This window comes from Triturus cristatus, chromosome 2_2 (genome assembly GCF_964204655.1).
Source record: "Triturus cristatus chromosome 2_2, aTriCri1.1, whole genome shotgun sequence".
Classification (NCBI taxonomy): domain Eukaryota; kingdom Metazoa; phylum Chordata; class Amphibia; order Caudata; family Salamandridae; genus Triturus; species Triturus cristatus.
Window position 1 is genome coordinate 528,985,867 of NC_140582.1, and position 24,952 is coordinate 529,010,818.

Here is a 24,952-nt window from a genome sequence, read left to right on the forward strand (position 1 = left end):
CTCATGACATGGTCAGTGACATCACTCATGACATCACTGATGACATCTCAAATGACATCACTGATGACATCACTGATGTCATCATCCAGTGAATGTGTGTTTTTCTGAAAATTACATATGTTTTATATATGTATATCTCAAGGTCGATGGAAGAATAAATGGGTATATAAGTGTCTAAATGGATGATTTGTTTTTGAAAAATTGATTGTATAACTGACTGATCAAGTGTATCATAGTGAATACATGGCTTAGTGAGTAATGTTTAAATATGTAAATATCTGTATCAGTCTCTCACTTTGTGTAGAAGTGGCTGCATGGGTTGGTGAGTAGCTACATGGGTGTCTATATAGGTTATTAGTTGGTTTTTGAGTATCAGTCTGAGTGTCTTCATGGTTCGGTGGGGGGTATTACATAGTGCATAGGTGCATGAATGAGTGACTCACTCTTTGTATGTGTTGAAGACAGCATGTGTGCAGGACTGTATGGGTGGATGAGTGTGTGTATGGGTGTGTTAGTGAGTGAATGACTGTCTCAATAGTGTCTTTATGAGTAACTACATATGTTTTAAACTAGTATATGTGACTATTGGTGTATATAAGTGAGTATATGTGAGAGTGAGAGATTGAAAGAGTTCCTGTATGAATAAGTATGTGTTTCTATAAGTGATTGTTTAAAAGACTAAGTATGTGTAAGTTTCCGTAGAAGTAAGTGTGGTGGTGTGTGTATAACTGTATATGCAACTAAATGTATGTTTGATTCTTTATTAGCATGAGTGACTATGTGTGTGAGTAACTCTATGGATGAGTGGCATTGTGTAACAGGATGTATAGGTGTATGAGTACATATGATGAGTGAATACATGTATGAGTGACTGTATAGGACTGTTGGTGAATGAGTGGATGTGTATGTGGATCTTAGAATTACTGAAGAGGTTGTTGTAACTGGTATTGGTATGTCCATTGTTTTGAAAAGTTTAGTCTCTATTTTTGAATGTGTGTATCAAAGGTTATATTAGGGTGAGAGGAGGTCTGCCACTCTATCACAAGGATGATGTCATCAGTGATGTCATTTGAGATGTCATCAGTGATGTCATGAGTGATGTCACTGACCATGTCATGAGTTATGTAATATGTGACGTCATCAGCAGTGCATTGCGGGCGCGCGAGTTATTGTTAGCTGAACTAACTATAACGGGGGAATTTCAATGGTTTTGTACAAGTGAAAAGTCCAGCTAACTATAACACCCCTGAAACCTATGGTTTTTTCAGTAAATTTCTGAGGTTTTTTAAATGCTAATTCCTAACTATAACGTGCCTGAACCTATGGTTTTTTCTGTGAATTTCAAAGGTTTTTTAAATGCTAATTTCTAACTATGCCTACAGAGATAGGACATGTGAAGAAAGAAGAAAAAATACACAGAAAGAAAAAAAAGAAGTGCAGAAAGAAGCAACAGAAGTCCTCAAAGACGAAGAAAAGTGCAGGAAGAAGGAAAACGTGCAGAAAGAACAAAAAGAAGAGCAGAAAGAAGCCTTGTTGCAAAATCATCCTGTACCCTCAACTTTTTCAGACGGATACTGGTGGTAACTGAGTCTGACTAACCAGTCCTAGAGCCAGTGCTATGTTAAAAGACACTTAGAATACAGTGAAAACACCTACATACACTAGGGAACATTATGCGTTGGGGTCCCCCTGTGATTAGCATGACCTCCTCTGTAAGCCCCTAGTATATAATAGGGCAGGGGGATTAAACCTACCTCTTAAAACAGGCCACAGGGCGTTTTTGCACACGTTAACTCAGGCCCCGTCCCCTCCCTTCACCACTGTGTAAACACGCCCGGTGTCCGTTTTTAGTTGGGAGATTAAGTTCATTTGAATCCTGAGGGTCCCTAGGGTCCAACTAGCCCACTAGGTACCTCCAGTAAGTGCCACAGAGCTGCGTTGCAGAGAGGTGGAAAAAGTGGCACGGCCTGGACCACCTCTCTGAAATGCAGCTCAGTGGCGCTTACTGGAAGCACTTGGTGGGCTAGTTAGCCCCCAGGGGCCCTCAGTATTGAAGGAAAATTATATCCCCAATTTAAAACGTGCCATAGTGCGTGTTTGCACACGTCACCTCAGGCCCCGTCCCCTCCCTTCACCACTGTGTAAACGCGCCCTGTGGCTGTTCTAAGTTGAGAGATTAAGTCCCCTTGAATCCTAAGGGTCCCTAGGGTCAAACTAGACCACTAGGTACCTCCAGTAAGCGCCACAGAGCTGCGTTGCAGAGAGGTGTAAAAAGGGGCTTGGCCTCAGAACACCTGTCTGCAGCGCAGCTCCCTGGTGCATACTGGAGATGCCTGTTGGGCTAGTTGGCCCTCAGGGACCCTCAGTATTGAAGAGGAATTAATTCCCCAACTTACAACTCGCCAGGGGGCGCGTTTGCAGAGTGCTGCAAGGAGGGGGCATGGCCTCCGGCACGATGCCAGTCTTTTATTTATTTTAATTTTTTAAGAAGGGGGGCTGTGTGGTTCCCCTTCTTATTCTAATTTATTGGCCCTGATGACCCTATCCCCCAGGGCCTGTCTCCTAATTATATTTTTTTGACCCCAATCCCCAGGGCCGGCCACTGTTTTTTATTATTTTTAAAAAATATATATTTATAGACACACCTAGGACATGCTGGGCAAACCGTACGTACCTATCACCATGACGATTTGCGTGATATTCATTAAAAGGCGACTATGCATACAATGAATCCACGTGGAATGTATTTACACCACTAGTGAAGCTCTGACATGTCTGATGCCCTACCGTGCCTAATCCCGGTAGACACCCTTGTCGTTTATTTATACAAACATGGGTAGCTATTGACGGGCACATTTAATACACATGCACACCAAGCCATTCAAAGGGGATTCGACAAAAATTCGACCAAAACTATGCAAGAAACCCCCCTCACGGTTAATAAAACACACATCCACTGCGGGATGTATAATACTTTTTATTTTACTCTCTGGAAAGGGGACGAACATCACTTGAGAGTCACAGCGCGCTCCTGGCAGAGCCCAATGCTGTGTTACACCCACCATTGCCTGCTGAGTGCCACACACCTCTGTGTTGTATTCCACTAGCTAGTGCATATGCTATGACACTCTCTAGCCCATGTGCACTGTAACACCACCCCGTGAATATGTCATGCCACACTTGTCTTCGCACGGGTTATATTGCCCCATCTAACGTGCCTTCCTCGATGCCTATGTTATAACGCACAGTGCTATGCCATACATATTACAATCTGGGATCCATATCTTAGTCACAGTGCATATGCAACGTTACACTCCCCAGCACATATTTTATATTACAACTTTAGAGACTAGTTAGGTTACACAACACTGCCCTGTGCATATTACACTCCAAGGCGCATATCGCATAGCACGCGCTAGTGCCTGTGCTATCTCGCGCTCTCCAATGAATCTGTCATTGCGCACAATGTATTGTATATTATATTTCACGCCCGGTTCATCTTATATCACACTTTTTGGTGCATAGTTTATACCATACACTATATCTAGTTTTCATTTTCAATCGTGCTCTCAGGACTATGTTCTATATAACACTGTGTTCACCTACCCTTTTCACGGGCATTACATTTTGCGATAGGGGGTGGAGGATCAGGGGGTGTTTCTGCCAAGTGAGCTCGGAGTCACAGTCACAAACGTCCTCTTCTTCCTGAATAAAAGTGAGATTATGCTGCATACTTGTTCATATTTTAAGTAGTTCGCACAGACACACGTTTTAAAAACAATAAAGTTCCTAATACCCGCCATCTCTGAACAGTTAGCTTGCTGCCCCATTCCCCTCCTCCCTATCCTCTGTTGTGTGAATCCATGGACTAGCCTCCTCCCTCCTGCCATGCATGGTCTGATGTGCTGCCACTGCCCTCAATTTAGTATGATGTACCAGTCCACTCCTCCTGCCCTCCATTGCCCAATTCTATGCCCCATCATTGACCTCCTGCTTAAACTCTGTGCTTAGCTTGCTGCCCCTATTCTCCTTCCCCCTGCCCTCCGATGTCTTTGTGTATGCCCCTGCTCCATCCTTTTTGCCCACCATGTTCCATGGACCTGCCACTCCTATCTACTCTGAGTGTTCTGTTGAGCTGCCACTCCCCTCCCACCTGCCTAGCATTGTCAGATGACTGTAACCTGTCCCTGCCACCTCCACCCTGCCTGTCCACATGCCATGCCCCTATCCTCTTTCTCCTGTCCTACATGGTCCATTGTACTGCCACACCCTTCTGCCCTCCCTGGTCTGTTGTGCTGCAACTGCACCTCCTGCCTGCCCCGTGCGGTCTGTTGTGAGGCCCCTTCCCCTGAGCTTTGTCTGTGCACAGGTCCTGACCCTCCCTTCTATCCTCCATCGTCCTTTGTGCATGCCCCTGCACCCTCCTTCTTGCCCATCATAGCCATTGTGCTACCACTAACCCTCCCACTTGCCATGCATGGTCTTCTGTGCTGCCATGGCCCCTCCCACCTTCCCTGTGTGGTCCGTTAGCTGCCCCTGAACCCCTCCCACCATCCCTCCATGGTCTGTGTGTATGCCATCACAGTCTCACTGTTGCTCTTCATGGTGTCTCTTGCTTCTAGTGCCCATCCTGCCTGACCTCCATGGCTATCTTGCTGCTCCTGCCCTGCCCCCTTGCCCCCAGCCCTCTGTTTACATGTGCAGACCCCTACTCCCTCCCTCCTGGCTTGTCTGTTCCATTGTAATGCCCCTGATCCATCCCTCCTGCCCTTTATGGTCTGTTATGCTGCAGCTTTCTCTCCTGTCTGTCCATTATGGTCCTGCCTCTTGCCCCTCTGTTCTCTGTTGTCCATGTGCATGGTCCTGTCCCCTCCCTCTTGCTTTCTGTGGATTGTTGTGCTGCACTCCCGTCCCGCATGCCCTGTGTGGTGTATTGTGCTGCTGCAAACCCTGATGCCTGCCCTGCAGGGTCAGTTTGGTGCACCTCTCCATGTCCCTCCTGTCCTCTGTTATCCAAGTCCATGTCCCTACCCCATTTCGTTCCATGATCCAATGTACCATACTTGCGAACATTTTGAACTTGGTAAGAGGGAGATTTTGAAAAAAAACTGGGGTATTGATTTTCCCCTTTGAGTTACATTGAAAAAGAGGAGATTGTAGACAGGAGACAGATCAAATAAAGCCCATTTGTGCTTAAAAACATTGGACGTTTCCTGGCTGAATCGGGTCTGTTGGCATGTATGGTTGTACTACCATTGCCTCTTCCATCTGCCCACAATGGTCTATTACATTGCCACAGCCTCTCTTGCCAGTCCTGTATTGTTGGTTTGTTGCCCCTGCCCCCCTTTCCACTGCCCTCCATAGTCTGGTGTGCTGCCACGGCCCTTCCTGCCTGCTCAGTGTGGTTAAATTGTTGCCTTTGCACCCTCCTACCTGCCTTCAATTTTCAGAGTCCGTGCCCCTGGCCTCTGCCTCTCAACAGTATCCTAATGAACAACTAGATTGCTAACATTCTATATTTATTACCAAAGTGTGGAACGCCTGACGTCATCTTGATGTAATCAAAACTGTAATACCTAGAGCATTTCCTTTAGAAATTACATATATGAGAGGGTCTTATTGGCATCAAAATTATGGTTAGTGCTCTAAAAGACTAAAATAAGGACATATTTTCTGAGTTTTCAAATAGCGAGAAAGCACTTTTAAATTATTTGTTACCTTTATGTTTTTTTTTATCCAGTTGACCACTTGATTAAATGTTGCACTTAGGGGAGAGGATGTGGTGTTACTTCCAGAACTGCAGACTTTGCAATTGGGGTACCAAGTTGGAGTTTCTGCTTCAGCTCGACATTCTGTGATTCTGGTCAAATCACTTAGTCTCCCCATGTCTACAACCAAAATGAATTTGTTCTTGTGTGATGTAACCAATGCTCATGTGAAGCACTCCAATACCCGACAAGTCTGCACTATATAACACTGCAAAAACACAAAATAATAAGTGTTTTGCACACTTCTGTCATTGGGCTATATTTGGGCTACATCTGGGTGATTTTGGGCTACATTTGGGCTCTTTTGTCTCCGGTGGCCATCTTGGGAGATTTATTTGTTATGAAGTTTCCTAATTTCCTCATGTACTGCAGTCTCCTCAGTAGGAAATGCTTTCAGTTTTTTACTTTGATTCCATCATGAAGATATTCAGATATGTCACACATTTGCCATAAATTCTGAATGTTAGCACTCTAGTTGCTCATTAGATCACTGTAGTAAAACTACTGTTCACCATGGAAGTCTGCTCCTGTTATTAAAAGTGCATGTTTCAGTCTGCATGTCAGAATTTTTTAATGAAATAGAAGAGGATTTGAGAAGTCACTCAAAAGGTGCCATCATTTTCTTTCTTCAGCATTAATCATAATTTCTATGGCAAAATGAACCCCCTCATTGTGTTCCTTTTTAAATTAAATGTTTTAAGTGTTACCAGTTTATTCCAATCAAGATGGCTTCAAGTGTGCCATACTTTTGTCATAATGAAGACAGTAAGCGCTCTAGTTGTTTTTAAGAACACTCTGGGACATTCTGTCATTGGGCTATACTTGGGCTACATCTGGGTGATATTTGGGCTACATTTGGGCTCTTTTGTCTCTGGTGGCCATCTTGGGAGACTTATTTGTTATGAAGTTTCCTAATTTCCTCATTTACTGCAGTCTCCTCAGTAGGAAATACTTTCAGTTTTTTACTTTGATTCCAAAGGCATTCAGATGTGTCACACATTTGCCATAAATTCAGAATGTTAGCACTCTTTTTGCTCATTAGATCACTGTAGTAAAGCTACTGCTCACCAGGGAAAACTGCTGCTGGTATTGAAAGTGCATGTTTCAGTCTGCATGTCAGAATTTTTTTATGAAATAGAAGAGGATTTGAGAAGTCACTCAAAATGTGCCCTAATTTTTCTTTCTGCAGCACTAATCATACTTTTTATGGAAAAATGAACCCCCTCATTTTGTTCCTTTTTAAATTAAATGTTTTAAGAGTTACCACTTTAATCCAAGCAAGATGGCTTCAGGTGTGCCATACGTTTATCATAAGTAGGACTGTTAGCGCTCTAGTTGTTCTTTGGAACACTCTGCGAAGCTGCAGTAGAACACAAAGGAATCAACTGACAGTCTCTGCCCTTGTTGGATGTACATGTTTTACTGAGAATGTCAGACTTCATTCTCACATGACTGAGAAAGATAATGTGAATTTACAGAAAATAAGCTCTCAGTTTAGCTTATAGATCACCTTCCAAACCTCTGTGGGAAAAGCATGAGAAAATATTTTTCTCTCAATCATGATATCCCAGCAGAAGGCTTTTTCACATGGTGAAATCACCTTAGAACATACCACAATTCCTAAAATGAGTATGGTACCATCAACAAATGATTTATAATGTAACTAAAGTCTTAAAACCTTCTATTAACTGCAATGCTTTTTAATGAGGTGCTATCATGTATATTGGTCCCAAGATGGCTGCCAACACTTCTTGGATGAAGTGCTGACAGCCAATCAGATCTCAGGATGAGATGTGTGGTTAGGCTCCGCCCACATATATGATTTTACTTTTGATTTTCTCAGGAACTACTGAACAGATTGACACCAGACCTGCAAAAGGCACATCCCTGACCTGAGGACTACCTCTCTGCCAAATTTCAAGTAATTCTGTTCAGCCGTTCGGGCTATACCTTGGACTAAAGGTCCCTATGGAAAATTGAATGGGGAAAACGCGTTTTGGGACCCCCCTTTTTTCTCAGCCCCCGCTTGACGAATCCCCCCGAGACTTTCAGGGTAGGAGCGGAGCGGAGCGCCCCACCTATTTTGAAAATTTCGCGAGGATTCGTCAACCGGCGCCAAAGTTATTCCAAATAGAATGTTGCGGATTTCCTATGGAAACACGGTCCTAACTATAACTATCTACTGGCGACCGCCAGTAGATAATATATATATATACACATATATATTGTTCAAATCCTCTCACCTGAGAAAGGATAGAGTCGCACTCCTTGTGGTGACAATTTTATTAAAAAACCCGGCAGTTCCTTATGCATTTCGGTCACGCAGTGACCTTCATCCGAGGATAACCACGGCATCGGCAGACTCTCTGTGCACTCACAAACAGTTGCTTTTGTTTCTAGTGTTTGCCCCCTGGTGGGCGCCTCGATCGGCTCACATCAAAGCATGATGGTATTTGTAGTGCCCAGATTGTCCGTAAATCATTGCCCTCTGGTGGATGATGCCGTCAAAGTTCTTTAATTCCCTTTTGTCACCTGCTCCCTCGCACACCAAATCCGCGTACTGGAGTCCTTCCAGAGTTCAGTCTCTGGTGGCGCCCACTGACCCTAACGGCTTTCACCAAACTACAACACGGTCCTACTCCGGGCAGTCATGGCGCTCCTTCTTCGGTGGTGCGTTAACTTGCGGATGGACCAAGCCGAAAAATATTGTTCAAATCCTCTCACCTGAGAAAGGATAGAGTCGCACTCCTTGTGGTGACAATTTTATTAAAAAACCGGCAGTTCCTTATGCATTTCGGTCACGCAGTGACCTTCATCCGAGGATAACCACGGCATCGGCAGACTCTCTGTGCACTCACAAACAGTTGCTTTTGTTTCTAGTGTTTGCCCCCTATGTGTGTGTGTCCTGTGTGTGTATATGTATCCTATCCATTGTATATGTCTAGTGTGTGTGTATGTCCAGTTTGTACGAATGTATGTATATTTAAGTATATCGTGTGTGTATGTATTTCTAGTGTGTGTGTTTGTATGTCCAGGGTGTGTGTGTTTTTGTGTGCATGTCTAGTGTGTGTGTGGGGGAGGTGTGGGGGTGTGAGTGTGTGTTCCATGCATGTATGCATATTCCTGTGTGTTTGTGTGTTTAGATATGTCCAGTGTGTGTGTGTGCTTATGCATATCCAGTGTGTGTAATGGATGGTAGTAAGATTCCATTGTGAGTAGAGAGTATGATTGCTGAGATCAGTGGAATTTAATCAGGACTGCCACTGGTTTGACATGGCAAAAGATGGAGCATGGACCGTGGGAGGATAGAGACAGGACTACACTTAGAAATTCTATTAGTAACTTTAGCAGGTGATTTCCGATTAATTCTTCCTGAGGAATGAGATTTGGCTGATGGCAGGAGAATTGGGGGTCAATCGGCAGATTCTGGCGTTAAATGTAGGGTGGCATGCAGGCAGGATTTTTTTGCCTTCCCCTGAGTTCTATGTCAGAAAGGCTGATGACAGCAAGGTGCAAAGACTTCACAGTTCCTTGTGCTCATGTTTTGGATACTGCTACTTGGAGCCAGTGCCATCACTATCTTCTGTGAGAGCAAAGAACCTGCACAAAGACTGTCTGCACAGCAGCCTGAATATGACATTTGAAAGGGAACCTCACCAAACAGCGTCCTGGACTTCTGACAGTGGGTCATTATTCCCATTCTGGAAAATCAGTCTAGAGGTGCGAGTCAAAGCACCCCACTTTTTTAATGTTTTAAGTTCTTCGCTCCCAAGACAGGTAAGGCTCTGCAGGGTACTAGAAAAGCTATTAACATGCAGGGGTAGTTCCTCAGAAGTGAGGTAGTCATTAACTCTGCAACTTGATGGAGAGCTGAGGGTCTGCCTAGACCCAAGTAGCCTGTCTGCCAAGACAGGGAAGAAGTATGCCTGGCTCTGCAGGAGGAAAGACTGTCCAGGAGAAGAAGCCAGATGTGTTCCCAGAGTTTGAAGCATCCAGAGAGCAGGAGTGTAACTGGCACAGCCCAAAGCTGTGAGGGGTCATGCTGCCTTAATTCATGGTCCATGTGACAAACTACATGAAGTATCGACACTCCCCAAGTGACAATGTCCTTCTGGCCTCACCATGACATGACCAGAGAGAACGGATCTGGTGCTGACCCCCAACAAGCTGTGAGTCCTGCAAGGTCCTAAAACATGACCATAGTAGAGGACCCCACACAGGCCTGGATGCCATCAAAGCTTAAGAAGAGTAACTGCCAAGGTCTACCATGCAGTTTATCCCCAGAGGCAATATCGTAGAGACAGGGTGGCTACTTGTAGTCCCGAACTCCCGGTCTGAGCCATTGACTGTGCAACTGCAAATGGTACAACACTGAACCCCCATGCTAGACCACATCCCAATGGAAAGGTAACACAATGCCTGGAAAGTTAACACGAGGCCTGTAATAAAAGTCGGAGACTGATTTTTTAACTCAAAAAGGTATATCTGCACATTAAAAATTGCCAGCATGAACTCTTTTATTCAAGATATGAACTGAACTGATCTACGGGTTACCAAACCTGGTAATTAATCACACAAGCCTATTAGTGAATTCCCACCTGGTATGATTCCTGACCATGATCTCTTCATTGCTGCTAGAAGACTGTTGAAGTGTGGGAAATGTAGTATCTGTGTTTGAACACTATGGAGTTGTGACACGTGTAGTAACTGTGTTAAAACTCTGCAGTTGGTGTGGGAACTATACAAAATGTGTATAGCCCATAGTTCTATTTCATAGAACCCTGTACCTGTATGTGCACCTCCATTCCTGTGTAGTATCTCGTTTTGCTATTTATTAAAGTACTTCTTTCTTACTGTTTGAGTGCTGAGTCTCTGCCCCCGCTCCCCAACACTACCTCACTGAAAAACCTTCAATTGCTACCCCAAGAGTTAAGTGTGGAAGTAGAGTACTTGGTTCAATTTGCAGAGCCCTGGATACCAGAGACAAATGACTCCAATCATCACAGTTATTGATCAGTAGTCCCGGCTTGTCATATGACACTATCCCCTCCCCCAACACGTCAGTATTTACATGAAAAAATTAAAAATCCACAACACACTGAATGAGACTGAGTCACCTATGCAAGTTCATCACCAGCGCATAAGACATTTAACACATCATAACGAACTGAACAAGACTCTATTCTGCTCTGGAAACCTTGGTAATATGTTGAAAACCACCAGATTGGCAAAATCACTATGATGTCACAGTTACCCTTACATCCATACCACAATGAACAAGTTACTTGCCTTTGGTAATGCTTTATCTGGTAGAGACTATCTAGCTGGAGATTCCTTACCTTAGAATATTCCCAAGGCGTCAGACTGGCTCTGGAAATTTTGAGCAGTACCTCTGTGCACCGGTAGGTGGCACCGAACGGCTCCGTGTCCACCCCAGCGTACTGACCTAAGTTTATATGTGACTGTTTCTGTACCAGTAGCACAGAGCTACACCAAGGTGTTGTGACTAGTGTGCCAGAACTACGGGACCTTTGTAGGCGGAGAAGTTTCATTTGCAGAATGGGGTGGATGGGAGGGTTGGTAAGGAATATGCAGCAAGCAGGGGCGGCTCCTCCGTTTGAGCGGAGGAGCATTGCCCCACAAACAAAACACACCAGGCCAAGGCTAAAATATAAAATGGTAATAAAGTTTATTTATTACCATTTTTTTTTCCAGCATCCGACCCGTCCTGAACTGAGCGTCAGGACGTGGCGGGGCCATTGCTGCTGAGGGGCAGCAGGGAGCTTTCTGCTTTCGAGTTTAAAATGCACATGTCTCTAAGGCTGGATGTCTTGCGACGGCCAGCCAGGAATGCACATTTTAAACCTCCCTAACCCAGCTGTCTTAAGACAGCTGGGTTAGAGAAAGCAAGGGCCTCCAGCGCTCGTGTGAGCCCTGATAGAGGCAGCTCCCACCAATCCTGGCATTGCTCTCAAGCTGCATGAGAGCAGCGCCAGAATTGGCTTGGGAGCCTGCCTGCTGCCTGCCTCAAGGAGAGAAGGATCGTGGAGGATGTTGTGCTCATGGAAAAGGAAAGTACCCTTTTGTTTTTTATTTGTGTGATGTGACCCCCCGCCTCACCACCCACGGGGCACGTCAGCCGTCACTGGCAGCAGGACAGAGTCTCTATGCTATAGATGGCATACTACTGAATGTGTCGTTAAAGTGGGAGCTCCACCATCCAGTGACATGGTCAGACCATTTCCTACTGCCTTTTTCTTGACACTTTGATTGCATGAAGGTAACGTGACCATCCCTGCCGCCAAATGAAAATACATGCTGGAATAAGGTTCCAATGGCTGATTTAAGGAGCACTTTGCTGGATTCAAAACCAGTAAACTCAGATTCTGCTGTGGAGGGGGACACTGTCATATGTTCCTGGCTTAGGCGGGCGACTGATTTTGTAGCTTCCATTAAGGCTTCTAAAAAGGCTACTCGTAGACGCCCAGCATGCTGGTTCTCGCAGGAATTAGCTCAGGAAAGAACAGCGTGCAAGAAATTAGAAAGATAAAGTTCACTACAAAATGGCCTTGAAAGACTACCATAAAAATCTTAAGCGGTCCTGCAGCACCTTTTACACGCAAAGCATTAAGGAGGCTGATAATGAAAGGAAGGAGATTTTTTAAATAGTTGCCAACTTTATGGACTCTAAATTTACATCCTCCCGTTGGAAATTAGCCAGACTCTAGGTGTCCGTTTCAGTGACTTTTTTAGGGTAAAATCTGCAAAATTCAGTCAGATCTAATAGGGGTGAATAATGCTCCCAGGGGAGCTGAAATAAGAGACTTAGTCGGTTCCATTCCACACTCTAAATTGTCATCCTTCCAGGCCCTGACCTTGGAGGAAGTGACAGACTCCTTTGCGAACTATAAGTCAGGATCTCTAATGGATCCTATACCTCCTCATATCCTGAGGTCCATCATGAATACTATTGCTCCATGTGATCAGGAGCTTTTGCCATCTCTCTTCATTCAGGTGTCTTACCAGAGGACTGGAAAAGAGGCAATGCAATTCCTCTGCTAAAAAAGGTAAAGGCCGACACTGTATTCCCGGCAAATTTAGAACAGTCTCTCTGCTTCCAGCAGACTCAAAGGTCCTGGAAAGGTTGGTGAACCAACAACTTGCTCCATTCTTCCCAATCAGGATTTAGAGTCTGCCACAGCACCGAGATCACATTATTCGAGGTTTCTGAATCCAGTCTGGACTCTGGCCTTAATGTAGCTCAGGTGCTGTTGGACCTGTCAGCCGCATTTGATATGGTAGACCATAAAATCTTGCTGTACAGATTAGAACATCTGGGTGTAACAGGCTCTGCCCTAAGGGGGCCTGGGCCCCTTCCTTGAGAAACGTGAGCAGGTGGTCTGGATGAAGCGTATGCCTCAGGAGCAAAAAGGTTGAAGTGGGAAGTGCCGCAAGGCTACTCCCTATGTCCCACACTCTTCAATATTTACATGTCACCTCTGGTATATTTGGTTGAATCATTTAACACCAAGGTCATCTCATACGTGGATGATACCCAACTCCTGCTCAAGTATGATGGGGATTTCATAAATGCAAAGGCTGCATTTGCTTGTTGTATGGTAGTGATGCTCGACTGGCTGAAGGCCAATAAATTGCAGTCCAACTCTGACAAAACGGAAATGTTGTTTGGGGGAATCCCCTTCCAGGATGGGTAGGAGCTTGGTCTGACACAGTTCCCCCTCTGCTCCCTTCAATGGCAGTGGCTAGGAACCTGCGCATCATGTTTGATGCCCAACTTTCGTTTGGGGTGTAGGTATCAGCAGTAGTGAAAACGTGCTTCTGGATCTTTCGCATGCTAAAGAAGTTTCTTTACTTGCTTCCGCATAATGCCCAAGTTTCAGTGGTCAGGTCTCCGATTATTTTAAGCCTGGACTACACCAATGCAGTATATCTGGGCCGCCCAGAATATCTGATCCAGCATTACAAGTTATGCAGAATATGGCTGCATGCCTACTGTATAAAATACCAAAGTATCAACCGCCCTCCTGCTCCTCCACTGGTTACCCATTGAGAAACGCCTACACTTCAGATATGTATTGCTTTTAGGGCTCTCCATGGGGCAGGTACTGAATTTTTCAGGCTAAACTTTCACTGGTACATGCCACCCAGACCGCTCTGTTCAGAATCAGCATTTAACGTGATTGCCCCAAGAGCAAAAAGAGCACAGTGGGGCGGGGGAAGTTTCATAGGCAGCACTTCCCGTCTCACTCTATTTTTAAAAAAGGAAACAGACCTCCTCGCTTTCAGGAAACAAATGAAAACATGGATTTTTAAACTAGAAGGATCTTTTTTAGTCTCTGCCAGCCACCACATGGAGTCTTTTGCGCCAAGACGCCCTTGGGTAGTAGTGCACGCCTTATAAATTGATATTTCATTTCATTTAATTTCAAAATACAAATCATTATCACTGTTTCAGGAGAGACTTCATTGGCTGCCAGTTAGAAAATCGATAATGTACAAAGCACTGACCCTGGCACATCAAGCCATCCACAACAAGGGGCCTATCTACCTTAACGAAAGAATTAAGGAATACAGCCCTGGAAGACTTCTGTATTCTAGCAAAGCCGGACTAATTGCAGTTTCCCATTTTAAAAGGCAACAGAGGAGATGCTCTTCCTTAACTGTTAAAGCGGCTGATATGTCTAATCAGCTGTCTGAACATGTCAGGTTCATTTCAGAAGAAATAACATTTAAAAAAGAGCTGAAAACTCTCTTATTCAGACTTCAGTGATGACAGGAGTACAGTGGTCCTTGGCTCTGTTCTGCTTTGATTCACCCAAACAGCACCAGGACACTCTTTTCAAGTAGCCATGTGTTATAAAAGAACACATTATTCAATCAGTCTACCAGATAAGATGTTACCGAAACTAAGTAACTTGTTAATTAGATTCTAGATTCCTTAACTTAGAATAAATACCAAAGCAATCCCTCCCCTGACGTGGGTCTGCAAACTGACTCGGACCAAAAAGTCCTGAAGGACCGATTGGGAGAGAGTGCCCGTCTCAACAAACCTGACTTTCAAGGCCGTAGTGTTTAGTAAACATGTACCGAAAAGCCCACGTAGCAGACTGACTGACTGACTGATGTCCAGGACAAGGACTCCAAGAGCTAACGTAGTGGTAGAAGCTTTGGCTCTGGTCGAATGAGCCCGCAAACCCTAAGGAGGTTGCTTCTCGATCAGTGCGTAGCAGATCTTAATGCAGAGTACAATCTGCAGTGCAGAAGAGATGGTTCTCTTCTTCACTGCTTTTCCTTTCTTTGAACAGATGAACCCAAAAAACTGCTGATTGTCTACCCGATGTTCATTATTGCGATAGAGATAGAAAGACAATGCTCTTTTTGGGTCCGGATGGCGGGGTCTCTACTCCTTCTTGAAGGGATGTGGTGGAGCAAAGAATGTCAGCAGTGTGACACTTTGACCGACATGGAAAGCTTTCACCACCTTTGGTAAGAAAGAGGTACATGTGCAGAGAACCAGTTTATCTGGGAAGAAGCTTATGTATGGAGGATGAACAGACAGCCTGTAACTCAATGACCCTCCTGGCTGAAGTGATGGCCACCAAGGAAAGAGTGTCAGGAGTCCAAATAGGAAACTATGCATGGGTTCGTAGGGGGAAAACATCAGGTATGTCAAAACCAAATCAAGGTCCCATTGGGGCATAAAGAAAAGCTTGGGAGGTTGCATGTTTTAAAGACCTTTCAGGAAACGTGTCACAACAGGTGACTTGAACAGGGAGGGTTGATCCAGCAACCGCAAGAAAGTCGATATGGCCGAAAGATATCCCTTAACTGTGCCCAGAGCAAGGCCGTCCAAACCTAAAGATAAATGAACAACAACACTTCTGGCAGTGCCACAATCCTCAAACTTGTCCCAACAGCAGGCATATACAGTCTTGTTGATTGGCGTCTGGCTGCCAAAATGACATCATAGAACTCGGGAGGGAGACTGAATACTCCACTGTCACTGCTAAATCTTCATGCATGAAGGTGGAGAGTGCACAGGTTAGGTACAGGATGCTTCCCTGTTGCTGTGACAGGAGATGCTACCAAAGGGGCAGCTTGATTGGAGGACAGATGCTCATGCTCACAAGTTCTGAATATCGTCTCTTCTTCCCCAATCTGAAGCCACCCGGATGACTTGGGCCTGCTCGGTTCTGATTTTCTTGAGAACTTGGGGGAGGAGAAGTATCGGTGTCCTGTATTCCAGTCTAGGCGAATTAGTCTCCGAATGAGAGATACTTTGGAAACTTTAACGTGCAGAAGTGCTGACACTGCACGTTCTCGCTGGTGGCGAATAGATCTAGCCAAGTTTCTCCCTAGTCCTTAAAGAGACCTTGAGCCGCTTCAATTCATGATCTGTGAGACATCGACAGCAGAGTTTGTCCACCCTGGCATTTAGAGAGCCCGCCAGGTGTGGCACAACCAGGAAAATGTTCTGACATTCTACCCATGTCCAGAGGCGCAGAGCCTGATTGCACTGTATCACATGGCAGTAGTGTTGTCTGTGAACACCTTGATTGGCTTCCCTTTGATGGAGGGCGGGGAAGATTGAAATTACAAGCAAATCACTCTCAGCTCCAGAAGACTGATGGGGAGCGGAGTTTCCGCTGGAGCCCAGGGGCCTTTGATCTCCCACTCTCCCAGATGGCAGCCCCAGCCCAGAAGCGATGCATCGGTCACTACTGTCAGCTCTGGGTGGGGAAGGTAGAGGGATCTGCCAATCAACCAGTCACGGTCCTTAAACTACCACTGCAGATCCTTCGCAATCTCTCTCAAAATCAGAACCAGGTCGGAGAGATTCCCCTGATGCTGCCCCCACTTGGAATTCAGAACCCACTACAAAGCCCACTCATGCCATTGAGCTTACTTCACCAGCATGATGCAGGAGGCTATCACACCCAGCAGTCTCAGAATCAGTCTCACCGAAATCCTGGACGGAGGTTAAAACATTGGGATCATAGCCTGAATCTTCTAGACTCTCTGCTACAGAGGGTGTGTGTGGATCTGCACTGTGTCCAGAATAGGTCCGATAAAAGGGCGTGTCTGAGGAGTCAGGTGTGATTTCGGCATTTGGTAGTGAACCCCAGCGAAAACAGGAGGTTTGCTGTAGTCTGGAGGTGGGTGATGACTTGCCAGGGGCAAGCCCGCCTTCAGCAGCCTGTCGTTGAGGTAGGGGAAGACTGGGATTCCTGACCTCCGCAGATGCGATGCAACCATCGTTATCACCTTGGTGAACCCTTGAGGGGCACTAGTGAGACCAAAGGGGAGCACAGAGAACTGGAAATGTACTTGGCCAACCGTCTCCTGCAGGAAACGCTGATGGGAAAACAGGTGTCCTGCAGTGCCAGTACTACCAAACTCTCTCCAGGCTTGTGCGCAGACATGACCTGAGCGAATGTGAGAACCTTGAATTCCCCCTTCCTCAGGATGACATTAAGAGGGCACAGGTCTAGGATAGAGCAGAGGACACCGTCCTCTTGGGCACCAGAAAGTAGCTGGAATAGCATTCACAAACTACTTCTGATGATGGCACCCTCTTGATGGCTCCTTTTGCCAAACAAGTCTGTATTTCTTGGCTTAATAATGGGAGGTGGATCTCCATCAGTCGATTCATACGATGATGGCAGAGACAACGGGATTTCTGTTAATGATGCGGAACCCTAGTTAATAATTTGAAGCACCTACTTATCCAAAGTTGTGTCATGTCATTGGGGCAGGGAGTGCCTAATCTTGCTGCAAACTGGGTGCCCGTATCAATGTGAGAGCATACTAAAGAAACTAGGAGGTGGCGGCTGCAGGGGCGAGGGGCTGGGCAGATCTTTGGCTCCGAGTCCTACTAGATTTGTGGGAGCCGTGTCTGTGGCCATGAAAAGGTGGAGAAGCCTGTTGGCCGCTGTGACTGGGTTGTGTGGGACACCCCAGTCTGAAGCACCTCTATCACGACATTGGTCATGACTCCCACAAAGGGTATGTAGGAGGAATGACAAAGCCAGTGTCTGGTGGCCCGGGACCTTCCATGCGATCAGGGCCTGGAGCAGTGTGAAGTGTCGAACTGCCAGCAACTATATTGCCTGCTCCTGGATCGCCTTGAGGTTCATCATTTGGCAGTCCGGAGAGGCCCTGTAGTGGTGGTCCCTCTCCGGACATTAAAAGCAAGCCAGGTGGGGGTCTGTCACAGACGTTTGGCTGTTGCAGGCTCCACAGGGTTTAAAACCAACAGGTATCTTATAGGACATCCCTATGGGACACTAGGAGCAAAAAGGCACAAAAAGGCCAACAAAACGTAGAAAAAGGGTTAAAAAAAATGACAGAAGTAGCTCTTCTGTACCAACAGCACAGAAATAAAGGAACTGAGGTCAGCGTGCTGGGGTGGCGCCTATATGAGCACTGTGCGTCACCGACGACACTGCGTCATTGGGTGCTACATAATGGCGCCCAGAGGAGTTGCTCAAGATTTCCTGGTGCAGTCTGTTGTCCGGGTAATATTCTACGGTAAGGCATCTGTGTCCAGAAGTTCTATTAGACACCTGAATCTCCAAATGCGTTACTGCTACACACTACCTCAGGTCTTACAAACTGCGTTCGAACTTCCCCTTCCATTGACATAATAAAACCTTTACACTATACCAAAACTTTGTGGCCGCTTCTTATTTTACAACTTTTGGGTGCCTGCAATGATCTCTATACTGTAGGTCTGTGCAAGCAAGACACTCATTTATAATATCAACTTAAAGCAATAATTTGCAACGGTTGCACACTGCTAGGTACGGACGGACACGTTCATGCGCAACGGCTTGCACAGCTATTTACATTGTAAAGCCAGTTTTTGGGGTTACTAATTGCAACCTTTTTAATTAAGCAAATAGTGCTGCCAAGGGACAGTCCGCTACTTGACTAAACACAGCAATCCCCTAAGATATAGAAGCAACCTGTGTAATTACTGAAATAAAAGCCAACTTACTGGTAAAGTTCCAGGCAATGAAGCGTCAAAAAAAGAAACCAAAGCATTAGGCGGGGCTGCAAACTGTACTTGGGCCCGGGAGAACAGCTTCGAATTTGAAGATATCTGTGCGTGGATTTCCAAACCTACCACCGCTTTCCATGGCGCTGCACTGGACGAGAGGAAACAAAACAACTCGTTTGTTAATGGGTTCTTCATTCGTCAAAAAAACACGTTTATTAAATGTGCCCTAAATTGTGGCTAAAGAGAGTACAAATAAGTTGTAGTTTGACAAGGGGTGTTTAGGAATTACATAAAAAAGCAGCACCGGGGGTAGACACATCAAGGCGGCCCGGCAAATGTCACTAATGCACCAGTAAATATCAGAAAAAGAAATGCACAAACACTTAAAGCGTGGCCATGCAATGAGCAGCAAATATGCAGTAGTGAGGAAATAAATTCTCCAGACCATTTGAATTCATGGCATTCCTGGGCCATTAATACAGTGTCATTCCTTAGAACTCGAAACAGTCCTTAATGCTTAAGTGCTCATGGCTTGCGACTGATCCTGCATAGACGGTTCTTCTCTACAAGGCTAGAATGTAGTTGCAAAGTAGCCTGGTATGGTCGAAACCAGAAGAGAGTTAGGGAAGTTGCTATGATGGATCAATGAAAAGCAGGGGTCAGAAGCAGCTGTCATCCTAAAATTGATAGGAGTCGGGAGAGTGGGTGTAGCTTAAATAATGGTGGGGAGGGGGCAACATGACTTCCACAGTGGTGCCACCTGACAAAATGATGCAAGCACATTTGTAGTCTTATCCAGGCCTGTGAGGGGGTGAACCTAGGCTTGAACACCGAAGATCTGGACAGTCCGCCACCTCACAGATTTTGTGCTGTCATACAGCCAGAGTAAGAGCCCTGACACGGCACTGAAGTGCAAGGGTGTCCAGAGGATTATCATGTGCCCCAAACACAGGAGTCTGGAACCCTGTAGAGGTTCTAAAAATAGGTCAATTGTCTTCAGACATGGAGAGCATCATTTCTGGTTATGTCAAAGTGGTGCATAAAGTTCGGCCAAAATTCTCTTTACCCGGGGAGTACTGCACATACAAAAGACACAGCAAGATTAGCAAAAAGTGATTCAGAAAGATTTTTATTGAAAAATGAACTGTCCCATAGAAGAAGGAAGGTGGGGGTTCAGTGAGGAATCTGCAGGAAGATGCTGCATCCATTTAAAACAAGCATTTGCAATGCAATAGGTCGCGCATTACTAAAAGTTTGAGTTATTGGTGTTGCATAATTATTTGCAAAGCCAATAGCTCAAACTTTCAGTAATGCGAGACTTATTGCATTGCAAATGCTTTACCTTTGGTATAATCGCGGCATCCGCGCTTTACTTTGAATGTTATAAATAAAGCACGGGTGCCGCGATTATACCAAAAGTAAAGAAATAGATGTATTTTTCTATTCCTTTACTTTTGGTATAATCGCGGCACACGTGCTTTACTTATAACATTAAAAGTAAAGCGCGGGTGCCGCGCTTATACCAAAAGTAAAGAAAAACAAGTGGCGCGCGCGTCACGCCTGTGTCTGGGCACGATCATAGCTCCTCCCGCAGCCTATTGGTGTCTATTACGCGCTTGGTGCGCGTAATAGACACCAATAGGCCATGGGAGGAGCTATGCGCGCGCCTCGGGCCAATTGCGCGCAGTCTTTTAGAATAAGATGCATGCAAAGGCCAATGGGGAAGCTGAAAAGGAAACCGTGTGCGATTCCTAGGTCAGCTTGATTTCCCCGTTTTTCACCTACTAAAGGTCTCGCGACCTGCGCGAGCACTGCTGCGCAGTGCAACGCAGTTCGCGAGACCTATAAACAGTACCAAAGGCAAAGTAACTTATTTTTCCTAATGGATACTGTTTTCTGCAGATTCCTCATTATAAACGATTCCCAAAGCAACCTTACACAAGCAGTAGAAGCAACTGACATGGAATGTAAATGACTGCACTACATAGTTCTGCAAAACTGCTCTGATAGATTCTTACTTCTCGCACTGGAAACAAGGCAGGCATGCTTTGTAAATGAATGAATAGAGGATCATTGGTGAGCAGAGCACCAACGGCAGATAACTATCACCCACAGAGCCTAGGAGGTAGACTCACTCCTTATAGAGTGAAAACTGAGGTTTTTGAGGGGTATTTTTGTACCAGTACATCACCATTAATGCACTAATTTAACCTCTTGGAGATCATCTACTTTCAAACACACTTTGCCGGCTTTGGGCAAGTGATACCAATGACCAGCTGGTCGTCAAGCCTGAATTCATTAGGGTGTTTCAGGTAGAAGGCTGGGTCGCTATTCGGATCTGTCCTATTGATCGCTCCGCTGATTTCAAAGAGGCAGATAGAAGAACAGAAGAAAAATCTTCTGTGCTAAGTGAAATTGTGACACTACATTTCAAAGAACAGATTGTAATTAAAACTGTAATTGCAGAGAAGCTTTAGCCCTTAACACTACTCTGTTGCATTGCAATATAACACAGTGCAAGGAGGGGAAGCAGAAAGCGGCTGTAGTACACTCACTCTTTCCTTTGAGGTAACTGCAATTAAGAAGGCGATTTTCATCAATATGTCCATGAGAGGGCTGGAGGGCTCTGGAGTAAAAGGAGAACCCATAAACACCATAACAAAGCCATAACACTGGCTTCTAGATTCAAATCTTAAGACGTAAAGTATAACAGAGTAGATATAAAAAAAAAGTTGAAGTCCCTTTTAGGAATTTATTAGTGATAGGAGCTTAAACAGTGAAACCCAGCTTATGTGCACAGATAAATGCTAATGTTACATTTAGACAGGCCTACAGCGTGACACAGGGAGGCCTCATCCATGCCTCGTTTTCAGGGTAACCTGAATATGTAAACTAGTTCCACACAGTTTCATTAAATCAAAATCTATGCTATGTGGATATCCAGATAATTTGTCATGAATTAAGCCTTCCAGGACCTACAAGGGAAACACGTGCCTTCAGGCAGTTCTCAGGTTAAGACCACTATGGGCAAGAAAAATAGTGAACTGCATGATTGTAAAAAGTATTTTTTGTGGAGGGGTGATACCAGTGCCCAAACACTTTTAGCAAAAGCTCCCTACTGCTAGAATGCACCGATTTAGTGGATGGTCTTTTGTCCCCAAGCACCACAGCAAAACAACAGGAAGCAGAGTAGGAACCGAAGGTCTTTCAAAGTCTCAATGCATACAGATTTAAAGTTTGGGGACTGGGGTACAACACTGACCTAAATAAATAGCAGATCATCCACCGCCAGGGGAGGCCACTGAGATTTCAATCTCCATTCAAGTCTGGATACAAATGACATCCTGCCCAGCCCAGGGCAATGAAAATGTGACTTATGTTGGAATTATCATTCTGTTCTGGATCCCACCCCAGGGCAATGAGAATGTGACCTATGTTGGCATTCTCATTTTGTTCTGGATCGGCCTTGGAAGAAGAAGAAATGGATGAAACATGTAAATACAGATGTAAGGACTACTAAATACGTAGTGCATCTCCTAAATACCTTTTCTGGGGAAATTCTATTGAGCAAAAAAGGCATCACTTTCTAGTTTGCCATGTGCCAAATTAGTCCAGTCTAGGAAGCTTCATATTGAGAAAACCTCCCAAAGAGTCTGCACAAGAACATCCCACTTGTAACAATTTCCTAAGAGCATCCATCTTCACATACAGGATCCTCACTATGAATGGTGCTGAAACTTCAATTTCCCTGTCAACGGGCCAGAGACAAAGATGCAGGGCCTTATTATAGCCTTATAGCCCGCCGTAGTGGGCTATACTGGCTATTAAAGGCCCGCAACCGCGTTAAAGGCCCGAGCCGGAGGCGAGGGACTTTAACAATGTAGCAGGACTTTAATAGCCGCTATAGCCCTGCTACGAAGGGCTATAAGGCTATTAGAACATTCTGCCACTACAGGGCAGAATGTTCTAAGAAATTAAACAAAGACCTCTCGAAGCTCGAGGGGATTTAAATCCCCTCGAGCTTCGAGAGGCCTTTGTAAGACATTGGAATGTTGCTCTGCGGGCCTTTACCAGCCCGTAGAAGCAGGAAGAACTCCATTGTGTTCAATGGAGCTCCCAACATTCCAATGTTCTAATAAATGGTATTGTGAATCCTCCTCCTCCCACTCTTTTTGTGAGTGTTTATAATACATGGTGGTCATTTCGTCTGTGAGTGTCGGAATATGATATCCAAGCAGAGAAAGACATTTAAGGCTGGCCAAACTCATCTCAATACTGATATTGTTTAGCAAAGGGCCTCCTCCTGCTAATGTTAGAGTCCTTGATTATGTTGTGCATGGAAGGGATACCCATCCCAAAAGGGCAGTCTTGGTCTCAATTGTGGTCTGGAACCAGGGGTCCAAAGCAGCTCCCACAATACACATTGTTTGGCTAGCTTCACCACAAATGATGTAGTAGATTGATAGATCCTGTCCGTAATGTTGCAAGGTGGGCGGCAACTTTGACTCAGATGATCTTATGGTCTCCCCTCTTCCCAAACTGGGACAGTAATTAAGTGGTCTTATCGCCAACTTTCCGTGCTCCGAAAGGACATCCTACTGTGTCTCTTTGTCTACTATCATGCACTTGCAGCAGTGAGAGAAAGAGTAGAACTGACTTCCACAACTAATTCAGATGTAAAGTATCAAGCATAAGCTGCAGATAGAACTGGCATCTTTGGTGTAGCGGAAAAGAAGAAAGCCATAAGACCCAAATTTGTCAGTCAGTGTGCGAGTGGCTGTATGGGTCCGTGAGTAGGTGTGTGAGTAGCTGTAGGGGTCTGTGAGTGGGTATGTGAGTAGTTATTTGGGTGTCTGAGTAGTCGTATGGGTCTGTGAGTGGGTGTGTGAATTAGTGTGTGACTGGGTGTGTGAGTACCTGTGTGAGTGGCTGTGTGGTTCTGTGAGTGGATGTGACAGTGAGTGTGTGAGTGGCTTTAGGGGCCTGTGAGTGGGTGTGTGAGTGGTTATGTGGGTGCCCGAGTGGATGTGAGTTTGTTGCATTGGTTTGTGAGTGGGTGTGTAAGTTGGTGTGTGACTGACTGTATTGGTGTGCGAGTGCATGTGTGAGTGACTGTGTGGGTCTGTGAGTGGATGTGAGAGTGGCTGAATGGGTGTATGTGTATCAGCTGCTGTGTGAGTGACTGGGCCAGAACAGAACCTCACCTGCTGCTCTATCAAACAAGAGTCCACAGTTTTGCATAAAATGTCTACCTAGCTGGAGTACCTTCTACTGATGAATTAGTAAGTGCTACTTCATTGGGTAAATGTGTAGTGCATACTCTATACTAAAGCTGCGTAATGGACCATGAGGAAAGGTCTCCAGTGACCTTGTGCGTGTTTCGGCAATGTGATTGGTCCTCTGCGTCTTCATCCAGAAATTTGCGATAACATGAATCCTCCTAAAGAGAAGACATCAAGACTACAAACAGGTAAATATCTAACAAACAAGGTTATATTGTCTTAACTATATGAAGTAAGTGCTTCATTGTTCGACGGAGATGTCCTCATATTCTTTTGCAATCAGCGGGGAACACGTTGAGGAGTGCCTTTTGGGAAGCTGTCCATCATCCTAGTAAAAGGCATGAAAACCTTTACATACTACTAAGGCATACGGGCGGGGACAAATGGGCAGAGCTTCCAGGCGATTTGCACATTTGCATACTCGTAGTAATTTAAAGTGAGAACCATGGACTCTGCTCTCACCAGGACCGGAAAAGAAACCTTTCATGAGGTAGAGGGGCCACGGTTGCCCTTCCTGGGCCAATTTTGGCCCCGGGGACCACATCCACCGGGTCCCGGCCTCTTGATGCTGGGTGTCCTTGAGCCCACCCAGGGCTCCCAGTATGCACTGTTGGAGACCACGAGGGGAGCCCCAATGCCCCAGTGGTCCTTGCTGGCTCTCTGTCTAATGCGGTACCCGGCATTGCTTCCATACGTAGAAAGCAGAAAAAGTTGATGCTCCCTGTATGTGGGTGCAATTTTTAGGTCTCGGACAGACAGCGCATGCGCTGTCTCGAAATTACATGTAGTGTTGTATCTGTTGGCTTTCGGCCGCCCATAGGCTTTCAGCTTGCTTGCTCCATCGTTGCTCTTAAATCCTTTGTCCCTATTAGTTCATA

General features: G+C 45.3%; 1 protein-coding gene across 4 annotated transcripts in view; it reads right to left on the reverse strand.

Annotated features, from left to right (window-relative positions):
• GATB (glutamyl-tRNA amidotransferase subunit B) overlaps positions 1 to 24,952 on the reverse strand; it is a 488,988-nt gene that overhangs the window by 408,628 nt on the left and 55,408 nt on the right. For all 4 annotated transcript variants that reach the window (XM_085641666.1, XM_085641663.1, XM_085641664.1 and 1 more), the window contains one exon: positions 18,790 to 18,940. In XM_085641666.1, the coding sequence (XP_085497792.1) occupies positions 18,790 to 18,940 (151 nt within the window). The remainder of the gene's footprint in view (positions 1 to 18,789; positions 18,941 to 24,952) is intronic.